The sequence below is a fragment of the Gymnoscopelus microlampas genome (genome assembly GCF_963454915.1).
Source record: "Gymnoscopelus microlampas genome assembly, chromosome: 10".
NCBI classification, from domain to species: Eukaryota; Metazoa; Chordata; class Actinopteri; order Myctophiformes; family Myctophidae; genus Gymnoscopelus; species Gymnoscopelus microlampas.
Genome location: NC_139947.1, coordinates 49,776,837 through 49,789,371, shown reverse-complemented (window position 1 = coordinate 49,789,371; position 12,535 = coordinate 49,776,837). Strand labels below are relative to the sequence as shown.

Sequence of the window (12,535 nt, the reverse complement as noted above, 5' to 3'; positions counted from 1 at the left end):
AAACGAGGAAACTAAGCATATTTTTCAATAAGATGGTATCTAAATAAAATTCTGTCCATTTAAAACTATAAGATACCAGGTTAACACTGAACCTAGCATCTGTCTAAACAACGTGATATTTACGTCACCTTCTTAACATTTGCGGTCGAGGAAAAACGAATCTACGAACCAAAACCGTGAGAACAAAGTGACCAAGATATTATTGCATCTGCCTGGTTTAGACTAGCATCAACGGAAAGAAAAGGTGGGTCACGGCTAGTGTTGCCAGATTCTGTGAGAGAAACAAGCAACCAGGTCTAGGAAAACCAGCCCAAAAGAAGCAACTATGGGCCACATGAGCACTTTAACATATACATCAGCTATTTGAAAATAGCAGATCTACAAGCTCACAACGCGTCGCGATGCGACGCGTTGTGAGCTTGTAGATCTGCTATTTTCCAGCAGATCTGGCAACCCTAGTCATGGCGACTCACTGGAGCAGTGCCTGAACTCGAAGCGTAGGTGAGAGCCTCGGAAGCGGTCGATGGGGATGGGCAGCTTGACCATCTCGCTCCATCGAGGGCTGTTGTTGTGGTAGAGGACGAAGGAGCGGTGCTCGCTGCTGTGGGGCTCCCCGCTGCCCTGACTGATGCAGTCCTGACAGGGGAATGATTACTGTTAGATCATACGTACCAGTGGTTCTCAACCTTTTTCATTTCAAGGACCCCCAGTTTGATAAAAAACATGTTTTTTTTATCCCTGTAGAATTCTGTAAGTGTAATTTTTGTTAATATAATTATTTAATTTTTTTACAACTTTTCTCCCCAATTTAGTCGTTATGCCAATCAATTCCTCCTCACAGTGTTGATTTCGTCGACTAAAACTATGACGAAAAATGTTGGTCGACTTTTTTCACTGACAAAAACGAAATAAAAACTAAGCTATGATGACTAAAACTAATTAAATATATTGACAATTTTGTCAACAAATAAAACTAGACTAAAATGTTAGTGAGGGACTAGTGGAGAAGAGATCCAGTAGAACTAAAAGACAAGTCATTTTATGTTTGGGTGTGCATGCTGAAAATAGCAGATCTACAAGCTCACAACGCGTCGCGCTGCGACGCGTTGTGCAGATCGGCTGTAGATCGGCTATTTTCAGCATGCAACCGAGTGTAAAATCAGCCATTACGACGCCATCAAGGCACTGCCAGAATACATTTTAGTCGACTAAATCAACTGTAGATTTAGTCGACTATAATCTTATGATATTTAGTCGACTAAAACTAGACAAAAACTATAACATTTCAGATGACTAAAATATGACTAAAACTAAATGGAATTTTATTCAAAAGACTATGACTAAAACTAAATCAAAATTTGCTGTCAAAATCAACACTACCTCCTCACACACATGTCTGTGTGTCGTCACTGCTGTTGCGTCCTACAGGCAGATTTGCAAGCTCACAGTGAGCTTGTAGATCTGCTATTTTGAGTGAAGAGACTAACTAAGAATGGAGGGTATAGGACCCGACGGAGGTTCTACGTCCTCATGGTGGAGAGGCTATCCTCACTAGCAGGGGAGCCTGTAGGACGCAACAGAGCTTGTAGATCTGCTATTTTGGGGCGTAATGTCACCCCCCCCCCCTAAACAGTGGTTGCTAGGGTTCAAGTGGTTAATATCCCTCTGGCGTTCGACGCAAGGAAATGCATTCATTTTACGGATGAATTGAAACGATAATTTTTTTAATTAGTGTGTAAGTGCAAACTGAGTACTCTGAAAAGCTCTCTATAAATAAAATATATTATTTTCACAGTCAAGCAACTGAATTGAATGAAGTATACTGTAGAGTCTTCATGCTGTTCCCTGGCTGGCACACCATGCAAACAGGCTCTCCGAAAATCCAGAGCAAAATTACCGCAGCCATATTGTAAAGAAATTGGGCCTCTTCCTTACTTCCTTCACAGGTGTTACCAATGACACTAATGAAGGCTCTGTTCCATTTAGCGTAGCACAGTGGTTCTCAAACATTTACATTTCAAGGACCCCCATAACTCTGAGAGTGCACAAATGGAACCAAATGGACCCTTACGGGTCCATTTGGTTCCATTTGTACACTCTCAGAATTACACACCTCTAAGGGGTCCATTTGGAACCCCCTCAAGGCACCATGAAGGTCCCTGGACCACACTTTGAGACCCACTGGTGTAGCAGAGTGTTTCCATGTGAGTCAACATGCACAACATCAGCACCCTGACTCTGTTTGACCAGAATGGAACAGAGCCTTCATTAGTATCATTGGGTAACACCTGTGAAGGAAGTAAGGAAGAGGCCCAAATTCCATCCAATATGGCTGCTGTGCATACAGCCTGTTGTCTCGAGGTACTCGAGGCAAAATCCATACGGGGAGAAAATGGAGGAGTTTCTCAAAGACATGGGAGATTGAATGAATAGAATGACATTGGAGCTTAGTGGAAACAAGGCTCAATTATACTAACAATAGAGCACCCAAAGTCTGACGTAATTTACACATCCTACCTGGGTCGCGGTTTTCCACCCCCATTCTGAATTCCCATAGACGTCTTTAATATCGCGTCAAATAAGAACTGTGTTCCAAAAATAAACAAATGACCCCGGCGGTTTGACTCTTATGGATATGAAGCATCAACTGACGGTGGGAAAACGCCGAATTAGTAAAGTTTTCGCCAGAAACAGACTGTATCAAATATGAGTGCCTGACTATCAGAAACGATACAGAACCTCCTCCCTGACAGTTTGTTCATTTTTGGACCACAATTCTTATATGAGATGATTCTAAGATGACCCAATGTTATTCTCCATAGCGAAATGACTTGACGACCCAGGGGATGAACGAGTGACGCGTCAGGACTTCTGTACTCAATGTACAATGGATGGATGGATGTATGAACAGTGTGTTGCATACTTTCAGAGTGTCTCCATCAGCGTACAGCACGTAGACGGTGACCTCGATGTTCTTCTGGACACTCTTGCCCCCCCTCTCAAACTCCCCCCGCTCCAGGGTCAGATACAGGTCGTTGCGCGTGTCACCTAGCACAAACACAAACACACACACACACACACACACACACACACACACACACACACACACGTTAGGATTTCTATACTTCTATTGTCTATTGCTACATCAACATTTTTAGGACAGCGTCAGAAAGAGCCAAAAAAAGCTGAAAAGCAGAGGTGGAAAGTAGCTAACTACATTTACTTAAGTACTGTACTTAAGTACAATTTTGAGGTATTTGTACTTGAGTATTTCCAATTTCCAATACTTTTACTTCTACTTCACTACATCTCGGATACAAGAATTATACTTTTACTCCACTACATTTATTTGAAAGCTTCAGTTACTAGTTACTTTGTAGATTTTGTTATATATATATTATTAATATTATTATTAAAAAACCTACATTAACCACTTCAGCTCTGTATACATTTCGGCCATTTGAAAATAGCCGATCTACAAACTCTCAATGCGTCGCGATGCGACGCATTGAGAGCTTGTAAATCTGCTATTTTCAAAATACGTTTTTACATTTGAAAACTTAAAACGGGACATTCTACATATTGAGTACTTTTACTTTTGGTACTATACAGTACATTTTAATGCCAATACTTTAGTACCTTTACACAAGTACATTTTGAATTCCTGACTTTAACTAAAGTAAAGTAATTGAGTACTTGTTACACCCCTGCTGAAAAGTAGCCGAAGAATTGCAGATATACAACCTTTAGGCGTACAGGTTTATCATAAATAATGCACAGAGCATGTAACTGTTTTTTAATCAATGAGGAGAGGCCAGCGCTCAATGAAATCAATAGCAACAGTAGTACATGGAGAGAAAAAATGCAGTTATTTATAAGATCAGATTATGGTTATTTATAGCTACATTACAGTAAAAGTGTAAAGTCATTTCCTTGGGGACGGATGAGTCACAGAGAGGTGTAGTTGCAGTTACAGTATTTCTGACTAACTGGATGAGGGGAGAGGAGAAGAGCTTGTAAAAGTACAATATTTGCCTCTGAGATGTAGTGGAGTAGAAGTAACAGTATTAAACATTGGAAATACTCCAGTAAAGTAAAAGTACCTCAATATTGTACTTAACACATCGGGTGCCAAACACGGTAAAAAATGTGTTTTCATAGAGTAGCACATAGGTGCCGAACACAGTAAAAACCGTGTTATCAGTCTATTTGTTTTTTTCGTTTTTTTCCACAAGGGGGGGGGGCTAGCGCAGCTCTGGAATCACCCACGGTGACTCTGAGAAGGAAGGGACAGATGGATCACCGTGCCAAAAAACATGGCTCCCCGTCCGCTCCCGTTCTATCTCCTTGATGAAAACCTCTGCAGCTCCGAAGCTTTTTACATTGGGGGAAAACAAGTCATTTTCGATGGGAGATTACTCCGTAATGGCGAGATGTTATTGTTCCAGGCGTTAGCCAGGACCACCGATCGTCGTGCACGCATCCATTGTTTACGCGTGGGCGCTCGCCGTGGAGTCCACAGCTAAAAACAGCACAGCGTTACAAACGGTGAGATCTCTGGCACTCAAAGTAATCAGTTTTAATAAAACGCTGGCACCCGATGTGTTAAGTACAGTACTTGAGTAAATGTAGTTAGTACAGTACAGTACAGTACAGTAGGAGTGGTACAGCCTCAGGTGGAAGAAGCCAAAGTGAACACGGCTGGCATGATGAAAGGAACAGAAATAAACGCGCTCCACTCACATCCTCTCTGTCATCTCTTGCTTCAGCTTTCTTGTGAGAGATCTCACTACAGTGAGCTCAGCTCACCTGACCTGAATACCTACAATAGCTCAACAACGCAAACATCACGGTGAGAACAACTCAAAGTGCTCTATATGTATTTCCCCTCGGCAACAGAAGCCACCCCGCTCCAATCAAAGCAAGTGTACGTTTTTTTTTGTTTATCCCATTAAGACGGGGAACGCATCTGTGTCATTTTTATATTTATTTGGCTATTCAAAAATAGCAGATCTACAAGCTCATAGCGCGGCACGGCACCGAGTGCCGCGCTATGAGATTGTAGATCTGCTATTTTTAGAAAAATCTTTTTTTTGCAAATCTTTGAATATATATATATTTTTAAAGCGAACATTTGTATCTCAAATCTTTGCTTCTGGGGGGTCCCTGGAACAAAACATTTTGAGATGGGGGTCCGCGGCCAAAAATGTTGTTTTCTAAATCCTAACAGTATGTTGCTATATCAGTAGTGCTCCAACTTTACCATGTGCAAGGACCCCCAACATTATATGTATTTGGCCGCGGACCCCCCCCCCCATCTCAAAATATGCTGTTTGCAATCCCCCAGAAGGCACAGATCGGAGTTAGATATGTTCGCTTTAAAACATGTTCACGATTTTCCCCCCAAAATAGCAGATCTACAAGCTCATAACGCGGCACTCGGTGCTGCGCTATGAGCTTATATATCTGCAATTGAATAGCCAAAGAAATCTAAAAATGACACGAAATGCTTTCCCGGTCTAAACGGGTTATTTCACGCGAAAGAGACGTTTTCGTCGTGACATGGTGAAAACAGACTCTCCTCGCTCTCACGGCTCATTCATCTTCGTCCCAACGCTGTTTGTTTTATTCCCCTGGTTTCCACACTGCCTACAGTACGTTTTTATTTGCCTTACCAGAGGGTTATATTTGTACAAAGATGTTTTATAGTAGCGTTGTTTATCCTTACCGTCTGTCTGGACTATATCTCATTGTGGGAGCTTTATGATCTGAGCAAAATTGTGATACACACAACTGCAGTGGTGGAAAGTAACTAAGTACATTTACTTAAGTACTGTATTTAAGTGAAATTGTGAGGTATTTGTACTTCACCTGAGTATTTCCAATTTTCAATACTTTTACTTCTACTACACTACATCTGGGATCCAAATATTGTACTAGTTACTTTTGATTATTATTACAAAACATACGTTAACCACTTCAGCCCTATATACATTTCGGGCCATTTGAAAATAGCCAATCTACAAGCCCACAATGCGTTGCGATGCGACGCATTGTGAGCTTGTAGATCTGCTATTTTTAAAAGATTTGTATACATTTGAAAAAATGTAAATGGGATATTCTGCATAATGAGTACTTTTAACTTTTGGTACAGTTTGATGCAAATACCTTTGTACTTCTACTCAAGTACAGCCGACCTCGCCTTGCATCCATCCATGCATCCGCCCGCACCATCGGTGTTCCACCAACCTCTGCCCACCCACCCACATCACCCTATAGAGGTTTTCCCTGCAGCACTGCTCTATTCCTGTACTACTGCTGCCTGCACTACTCCAGTACTGTATAAAGGCATACTGTAGTTCACCCAAAAAAATGACTTATTTTCTATCAATTACACTCATGTAACATTCATGGAGATTTCATAGTTTTTGTGGCATTCCTGAGCCAATAATTTGATGACCGGCAGAATGATGCTAATGTCGCCAAGGTCATCAAATTATTGTCTTAGGAATGCGACAAAAACTAAAAAATCTCCATGAATTCAAGTCTCCATCTTTGGAAAATGAAAAAAATTAAATACAATAAAAAAATTAAATAAATTAAATGAAAAAAGTAATCGAAAAAACACGGCCCCCTCGCGTATTAGGAGGACAGGGTGAGTCACCAGAACCAAGGACAGGTGTTTTTGATGAATCTAACATGATAAAATCAATATCAAATATCTAAATAGTGAATCAAGCAACTTTAAAACTGTCTGGGGGGCTCACAAAAGCCTGAGTAGATGTTAAAATGACCCAAAGTTTTTTTGAAAGTGAAATATCCCTTTAAGTACATTTTGATACCAATACTTTTGTACTTTTACTCAAGTAAATGTTTTATTGTGGCCTTTTAACTTGTAACAGAGTACTTCTACATTGCAGTATTGATACTTTTACTTAAGTAAAACACTGGAGTACTTTTCCCACCACTGGTAGTCGAGTATATTTTTACTCAAGTCAAATTTTGGAACAGAGAAACAGAATCTCGTGGATCTGCTACGTTTTTATACTTTTGTTATGACGCTGTAGTATGATCAAGTAGAGGCGTTAATGTACGAAAAAACACAAAAAGTCAAAACATTTGAGATAAGGGGTTTCTGCCCCGACAGCAACGATATCGTGGTATATAGGATATGCGTATGACATCATCATCAAACCCGGAAGTTATGCAGGAATGCCTACTGAGTGTCAAAAAAATACTTTCTGGCCTTGACAGCCCATGCATCCAAACAGAAAAGTCATATCTGATTGCATTAAACAACATTAACTCATTCCCTGCCAAAAACGTAAAAAAGGTAATTATTTCCAATTACTAATTCTGCCAAGAACGTAAAAAACGTTTTTGTCTCATTGCAATGTTAAACTCACTTTGCATGTTGCTTTGCCACTCGCTTTGCCACTCGATGTGCCATTCACTTTAAGCATGCGCATACCCTCTATTGCTACAACAAAAATCAAGTACTTCTTTTCCATCACCGCCTCCACCATAGAGGTTTTCCAAACTTCACCGCGTGGGTCCCTGCTGCACTGCCGTCTCTGCTTGTTCCGCTGCCATCCGTCCAGTGATGTAAAGTGACTAAGTACATGTACTCAAGTACTGTACTTAAGTACAATTGTGAGGTTTTTTTTTTTTTTACTTTACTGGAGTATTTCCATTTTTCAATACTTTTACTTCTATTCCAACCCAAAGCAAGGCAAATATTGTACTTTTACTCCATAATAATTATTTGAAAACTTTAGCTACAGGTTACTAGATTTTAATTATTATTATTATTTGGCAATTTGAAAATAGCAGATCTACAAGCTCACAACGCGTCGCAAAGCGACGCGTTGTGAGCTTGTAGATCTGCTATTTTCAAAAGGATTTGTATACATTTTAAAACTTGTGAAATGGGGACCTTCTGCATAACGAGTACTTCTACTTTTGGTACTTTAACTACATTTTTATGATAATTCTTTTGTACTTTTACTGAAGAATACATTTTGAATACCGGCCTTTTACTTGCATTTCCACATTGAGTAGTGGTATTGATACTTTTACTTAGGAGGGAAAAAAAGGAGTACTTTTTCCACACCACCACCCACCACCATAGAGGCTTTCCAATCTTCACCGCGTGGGTCCTTGCTGCACTGCCGTCTCTGCTAGTTCTCTGCTAGTCCCCCCCCCACCCCCCGTGCTGCCACCCACCCACCCACCCAGCCTGCCCCCACCCTCCCTCCCCTCTCACCTGGCAGGATGACGTCTGGGAAGCCCAGCTTGCGAGTGAGAGCCAGGGCCCTGCTGAACACCGCCTGGTTCTCCCTTCTGATCTGCTCTAGCTCCCCCCGCAGCAGCTGCAGAGAGATGATCAGGCCTGCAATGGAGAGGACGGACACACACACACACACACACACACACACACACACACACACACACACACACACACACACACACACACACACACACACACACACACACACACACACACACACACACACACACACACACACACACACACACACACACACACACACAGCAGAATTAGACAAAATAGTCCTTGTGAGAACAACTTTCCTTATGCCTGACCGATCGCGCAACGAAAATAGCCGATCTACAAACACGTAACGCGTAACACAAAGTACCGTACTTAAGTACAATGTTGAGGTAGTTTTACTTTACTGGAGTGTTTCCAATGTACTTCTAATCTACTCCACTACATCTCAGAGGCAAATATTGTACTCCACTACAATTATTTGAAAACTTTGGTTAATTGTTACTTTGCAGATAAGAATTATTACATTATAAAACACACATTAATCACTTTAGCCCTATTTTATACCTAAACTATTTGAAAATAGAATATAAAAAAAACGTGTTGCATCGCGACACGTTTGTGAGCTTGTAGATCTGCTATTGTAGCGCTTGTAGATCTGCTATTTTCAAACATTTTAGAACTTTTATTTTTGGTACATTTTACTTTTAGTACATTTTGACACCAATCCTTTTGTACTTGTAGATCTGCTATTTTTTGAAAAATCATGAAAATGTGTGCGAAACTTTGAATATACCGGTATGTATTTTTAAGCGAACATTTGTAACTCAAATATTTGCTTCTGGGGGATTCAACAAATGTCTTCTAAATCTAAACGTTTTTTTGAAAAAAACTTACGTTGCTATCAGTGGTTCTCAAACTTTTTCATGTCAAGGACCCCCAAAATGATATGTATTTGACCGCGGACCCCCATCTCGAAATATGATGTTCCAGGGAACCCCCAGAAGCAAAGATTTGAGTTAAAAATGTTCGCTTTAAAAGAAAAAATATATATATACATTTTCACAATTTTTCAAAAATAGCAGATCTACATTTTTTATCCGAAAATAAAAAAAACTGAACTGAACTGAACTGAACAAGCTCATGGCTATGAGCTATTTTTGAATGGCCAAAGACATGTTAAAATGACACAGATGCGTTCCCGGTCTCAAAGGGTTGAAGGACATTAGTCAGAGTACGGGGGAAGAGAGGAAGGAGACGGAGGCAGGAGGAGAATGGAATGGATGGAGAGATGGAATCAAAGCCGGGAGGGAGGAGTGGGAGGAGGTGGGGGGGTGGGGGAGGTGGGCGGTGGTACAAGTGTTATGGAATGGAGACGTTGGTTGAAACCTTGTCTGTCCAAAAACCCTTTTTAAATGAAATGTATCCACTGTGTTCCAGTGGATACAATGTAGTCACTAAGATTTTGTCTAGCCCATAGATGGGCAACTGGCGGCCCGGGGGCCACATGTGACATGATCCCCACCTTCACTTAATGCGGCCCTCAGGTTAATATCAGAATACTGATATATTATTGATTTCAGCTGTTACAGTCCCAAACATGCAAACATGACCCGCTTTAATTACTTCAGTCTAGTATTAGTAGCTTAATGACTAGTATTAAAATTCCACAGTCTTTTTTATGTGCAATGTATTTGTATTTAAGTTCATAAAGTTAACATAAGTAAAACTAAATGCATTTGAAATTAAATCAAACATTTACTTTTCAGGATTCTAATAAAAAAAATAGCACAAAAAAAAACAGGATTCCAATTCAAAAATAGCAAAAAATAGCAGATCTACAAGCTCAAAATGCGTCGCAGTGCGCCGCGTTTTGAGCTTGTAGATCGGCTATTTTTGCTACTTTTGTGTGACATAGAAAAATACAGCATTCATTTACGAAAAAAGTTTGACGGGTCCATTTGGTTCCATTTTTACACTCTCAGAGTTAAATTAACATTGATTTTACAATATAAATTGGGGTCCCAGAGATAGAAAGTCCATTAAATGGGGGTCCGTAGCCCTAATGCATGTCAAACTAGGGGTCCTTGATATAATTTCTTTTACGGCTAGAGCTGTAAAAATCATCTCTTATGGGGGTCCCTGGCATATCTTTTCAAATGGGGGTCCGCGGGCTAATAAGTGTCAATTTGGGGGTCCTTGACATGAAAAAGTTTGAGAACCACTGGTCTAACCTATACGTCTTGACACCTTTCAACCCGATACAGCATCTGTGTCATTTTAGACGTTGCTATAGAGCAATACTTTTTTTTATTTGTATTTATTTTTATTGGAATAAATATTTTTTTGTCCTGAAAACTACTAGAATTTGGAAGGCGTTTTCTTTTTTTTATCGACCTCAGGTCTATAGGGTTTACTTGTCATTGGTTTCAATATTTATAAAACCCCCACAGCATCATCTATCTGGAGAACCATCGGACCGATATGTCTCGAACATCCACTAATCTCTGTGTGTGTCTGTCTGTGTGTCTGTCTGTCTGTCTGTCTGTCTGTCTGTCTGTCTGTCTTGTGTCCCTTCTATGCTCCATTCATGGAGATAACTGATGTCATCAATATTATGTCATAGTACTGATAGCATAAACTGGACTCCAGGTACTATGATAACGGGTACTGCACTCCGACAACGGTTAGAATGGGTATTGCATAAGCGGAAGGCCATGCTTTCCCAATGGGCATCAATCACACTTGTTTAATCATTGCTGTCGGGTGGAAAACCTCATATGACCAAAACTGTTACTTTTCAGGATTCAAATAAAAAAACAATGGGTTCGGTTTTTTGGAACGGTACTTCCTGATTTAGTTTTGAGCTGAATTCTGGGAATTGTAGTTCCAACAAGTAACGAGGCTATACCAGAGGAGGTGTTGCTAAAAATACTACTAAGACGGAAGGTATCTAGTGGTTAAGAACACGAAACGTGATCCCGTGTCCTTGTGGAAGAGCTTAACCCCTCCACGTGAGCTATCATCAATAAATCCCTCCTCTCCAGTTTTTCCTTAATGGAGATTATCATAGTTCCAGTGATCGATATTGCGTAATGACGACGAACACCCCCATTCAACCTTGAGAGAGAGACCTCTATAGGCCGCTTCAGCTGCACTGGTCATCGCATTAAGGCGTATGTAAAAAACGCTTCTCTATTATGACATGTCCAGGACAGGGACGCCATAGCAGTGGTTCTCAAACGTTTTCACGTCGTCAAGGACCACCCAAAATGATATGTATTTGGCCGCGGACCCCCATGTCAAAATATTTTGTCCCAGGGACCCCCCCCAGAAGCAAAGATTTGAGTTACAAATGTTCGCTTTAAAAAATATTATATTCAGAGATTTGTCACAAATTCTCAAGATTTTTCAAAAATAGCAGATATACAAGCTCATAGCGCGGCACTCGGTGCCGCGCTATGAGCTTGTATATCTGCTATTTTTTAATAGCCAAAGTATAAAAGGTTGAAGTGGTTCAAATTATTGTGATGCTAGATTAGCACATTTTGCTGGGGACCTCTTGGAACCCCCCCACACAAGGACCCCTGGGGGTCCCCGGACCCCAATTTGAGAACCAACAATAGGGTTCATGTAGTCCAATCCTAGCCCACGGCTAGGTGTGACGTGTTGTTCTGTGGAGAGGGGGTGTCATATTTACCATAGTTAGTGCTGGGAGCGGAGTACTTGGTGTTGGACTTGCGAATGATGTTCTCCTGGATCTGGTACCACTCGTTCTCGTTGTTACACCTGGAGAGAGATTGAGATTTGAGGTTTAGAAAGACCAGCTGAGATTAGGGTGACCACCCGTCCCGAAATTCGCGGGACAGTCCCGAAATTGGACCCTCTGTCCCGCGTCCCGCACAAGCAGAGCAATGTCCCGAAAATCAAAGATATGAAAAAAGAAAATGATTTTTTTTTTTTTGCGGTGCCAACCGCTCTACGTTTGACTCTGTCCGTATGAGCGTCCGTCCGTCCGTCCGTATGTTATGTCCATGAGCACGGGATGAGCACGGCAAAGAAGCAACACATACAAACACACGCACACACACACACACACACAGACTTGGAGATTGCCTATGCCATCTCTCCTCTCATTGGCCACACGTGCCACTGGTTATCAAAGAGGGGTCCAGGGACCCCCAGCTTATGTTATGTCCGTCCGCCCGTATGAGCACGGGATGAGCACGGGATTTTAAACAGCTA

At 41.1% G+C, this 12,535-nt stretch overlaps 1 protein-coding gene across 1 annotated transcript in view; it reads right to left on the bottom strand.

Annotated features, from left to right (window-relative positions):
• Positions 1–12,535, bottom strand: part of LOC311053850 (dedicator of cytokinesis protein 3-like) — a gene marked incomplete at both ends in the record, with an annotated part of 124,763 nt that overhangs the window by 46,979 nt on the left and 65,249 nt on the right. The window contains 4 exons of the mRNA XM_084069584.1: positions 474–636; positions 2,924–3,048; positions 8,267–8,392; positions 11,991–12,079. Coding sequence (XP_083925710.1) covers positions 474–636; positions 2,924–3,048; positions 8,267–8,392; positions 11,991–12,079 — 503 coding nt within the window. The remainder of the gene's footprint in view (positions 1–473; positions 637–2,923; positions 3,049–8,266; positions 8,393–11,990; positions 12,080–12,535) is intronic.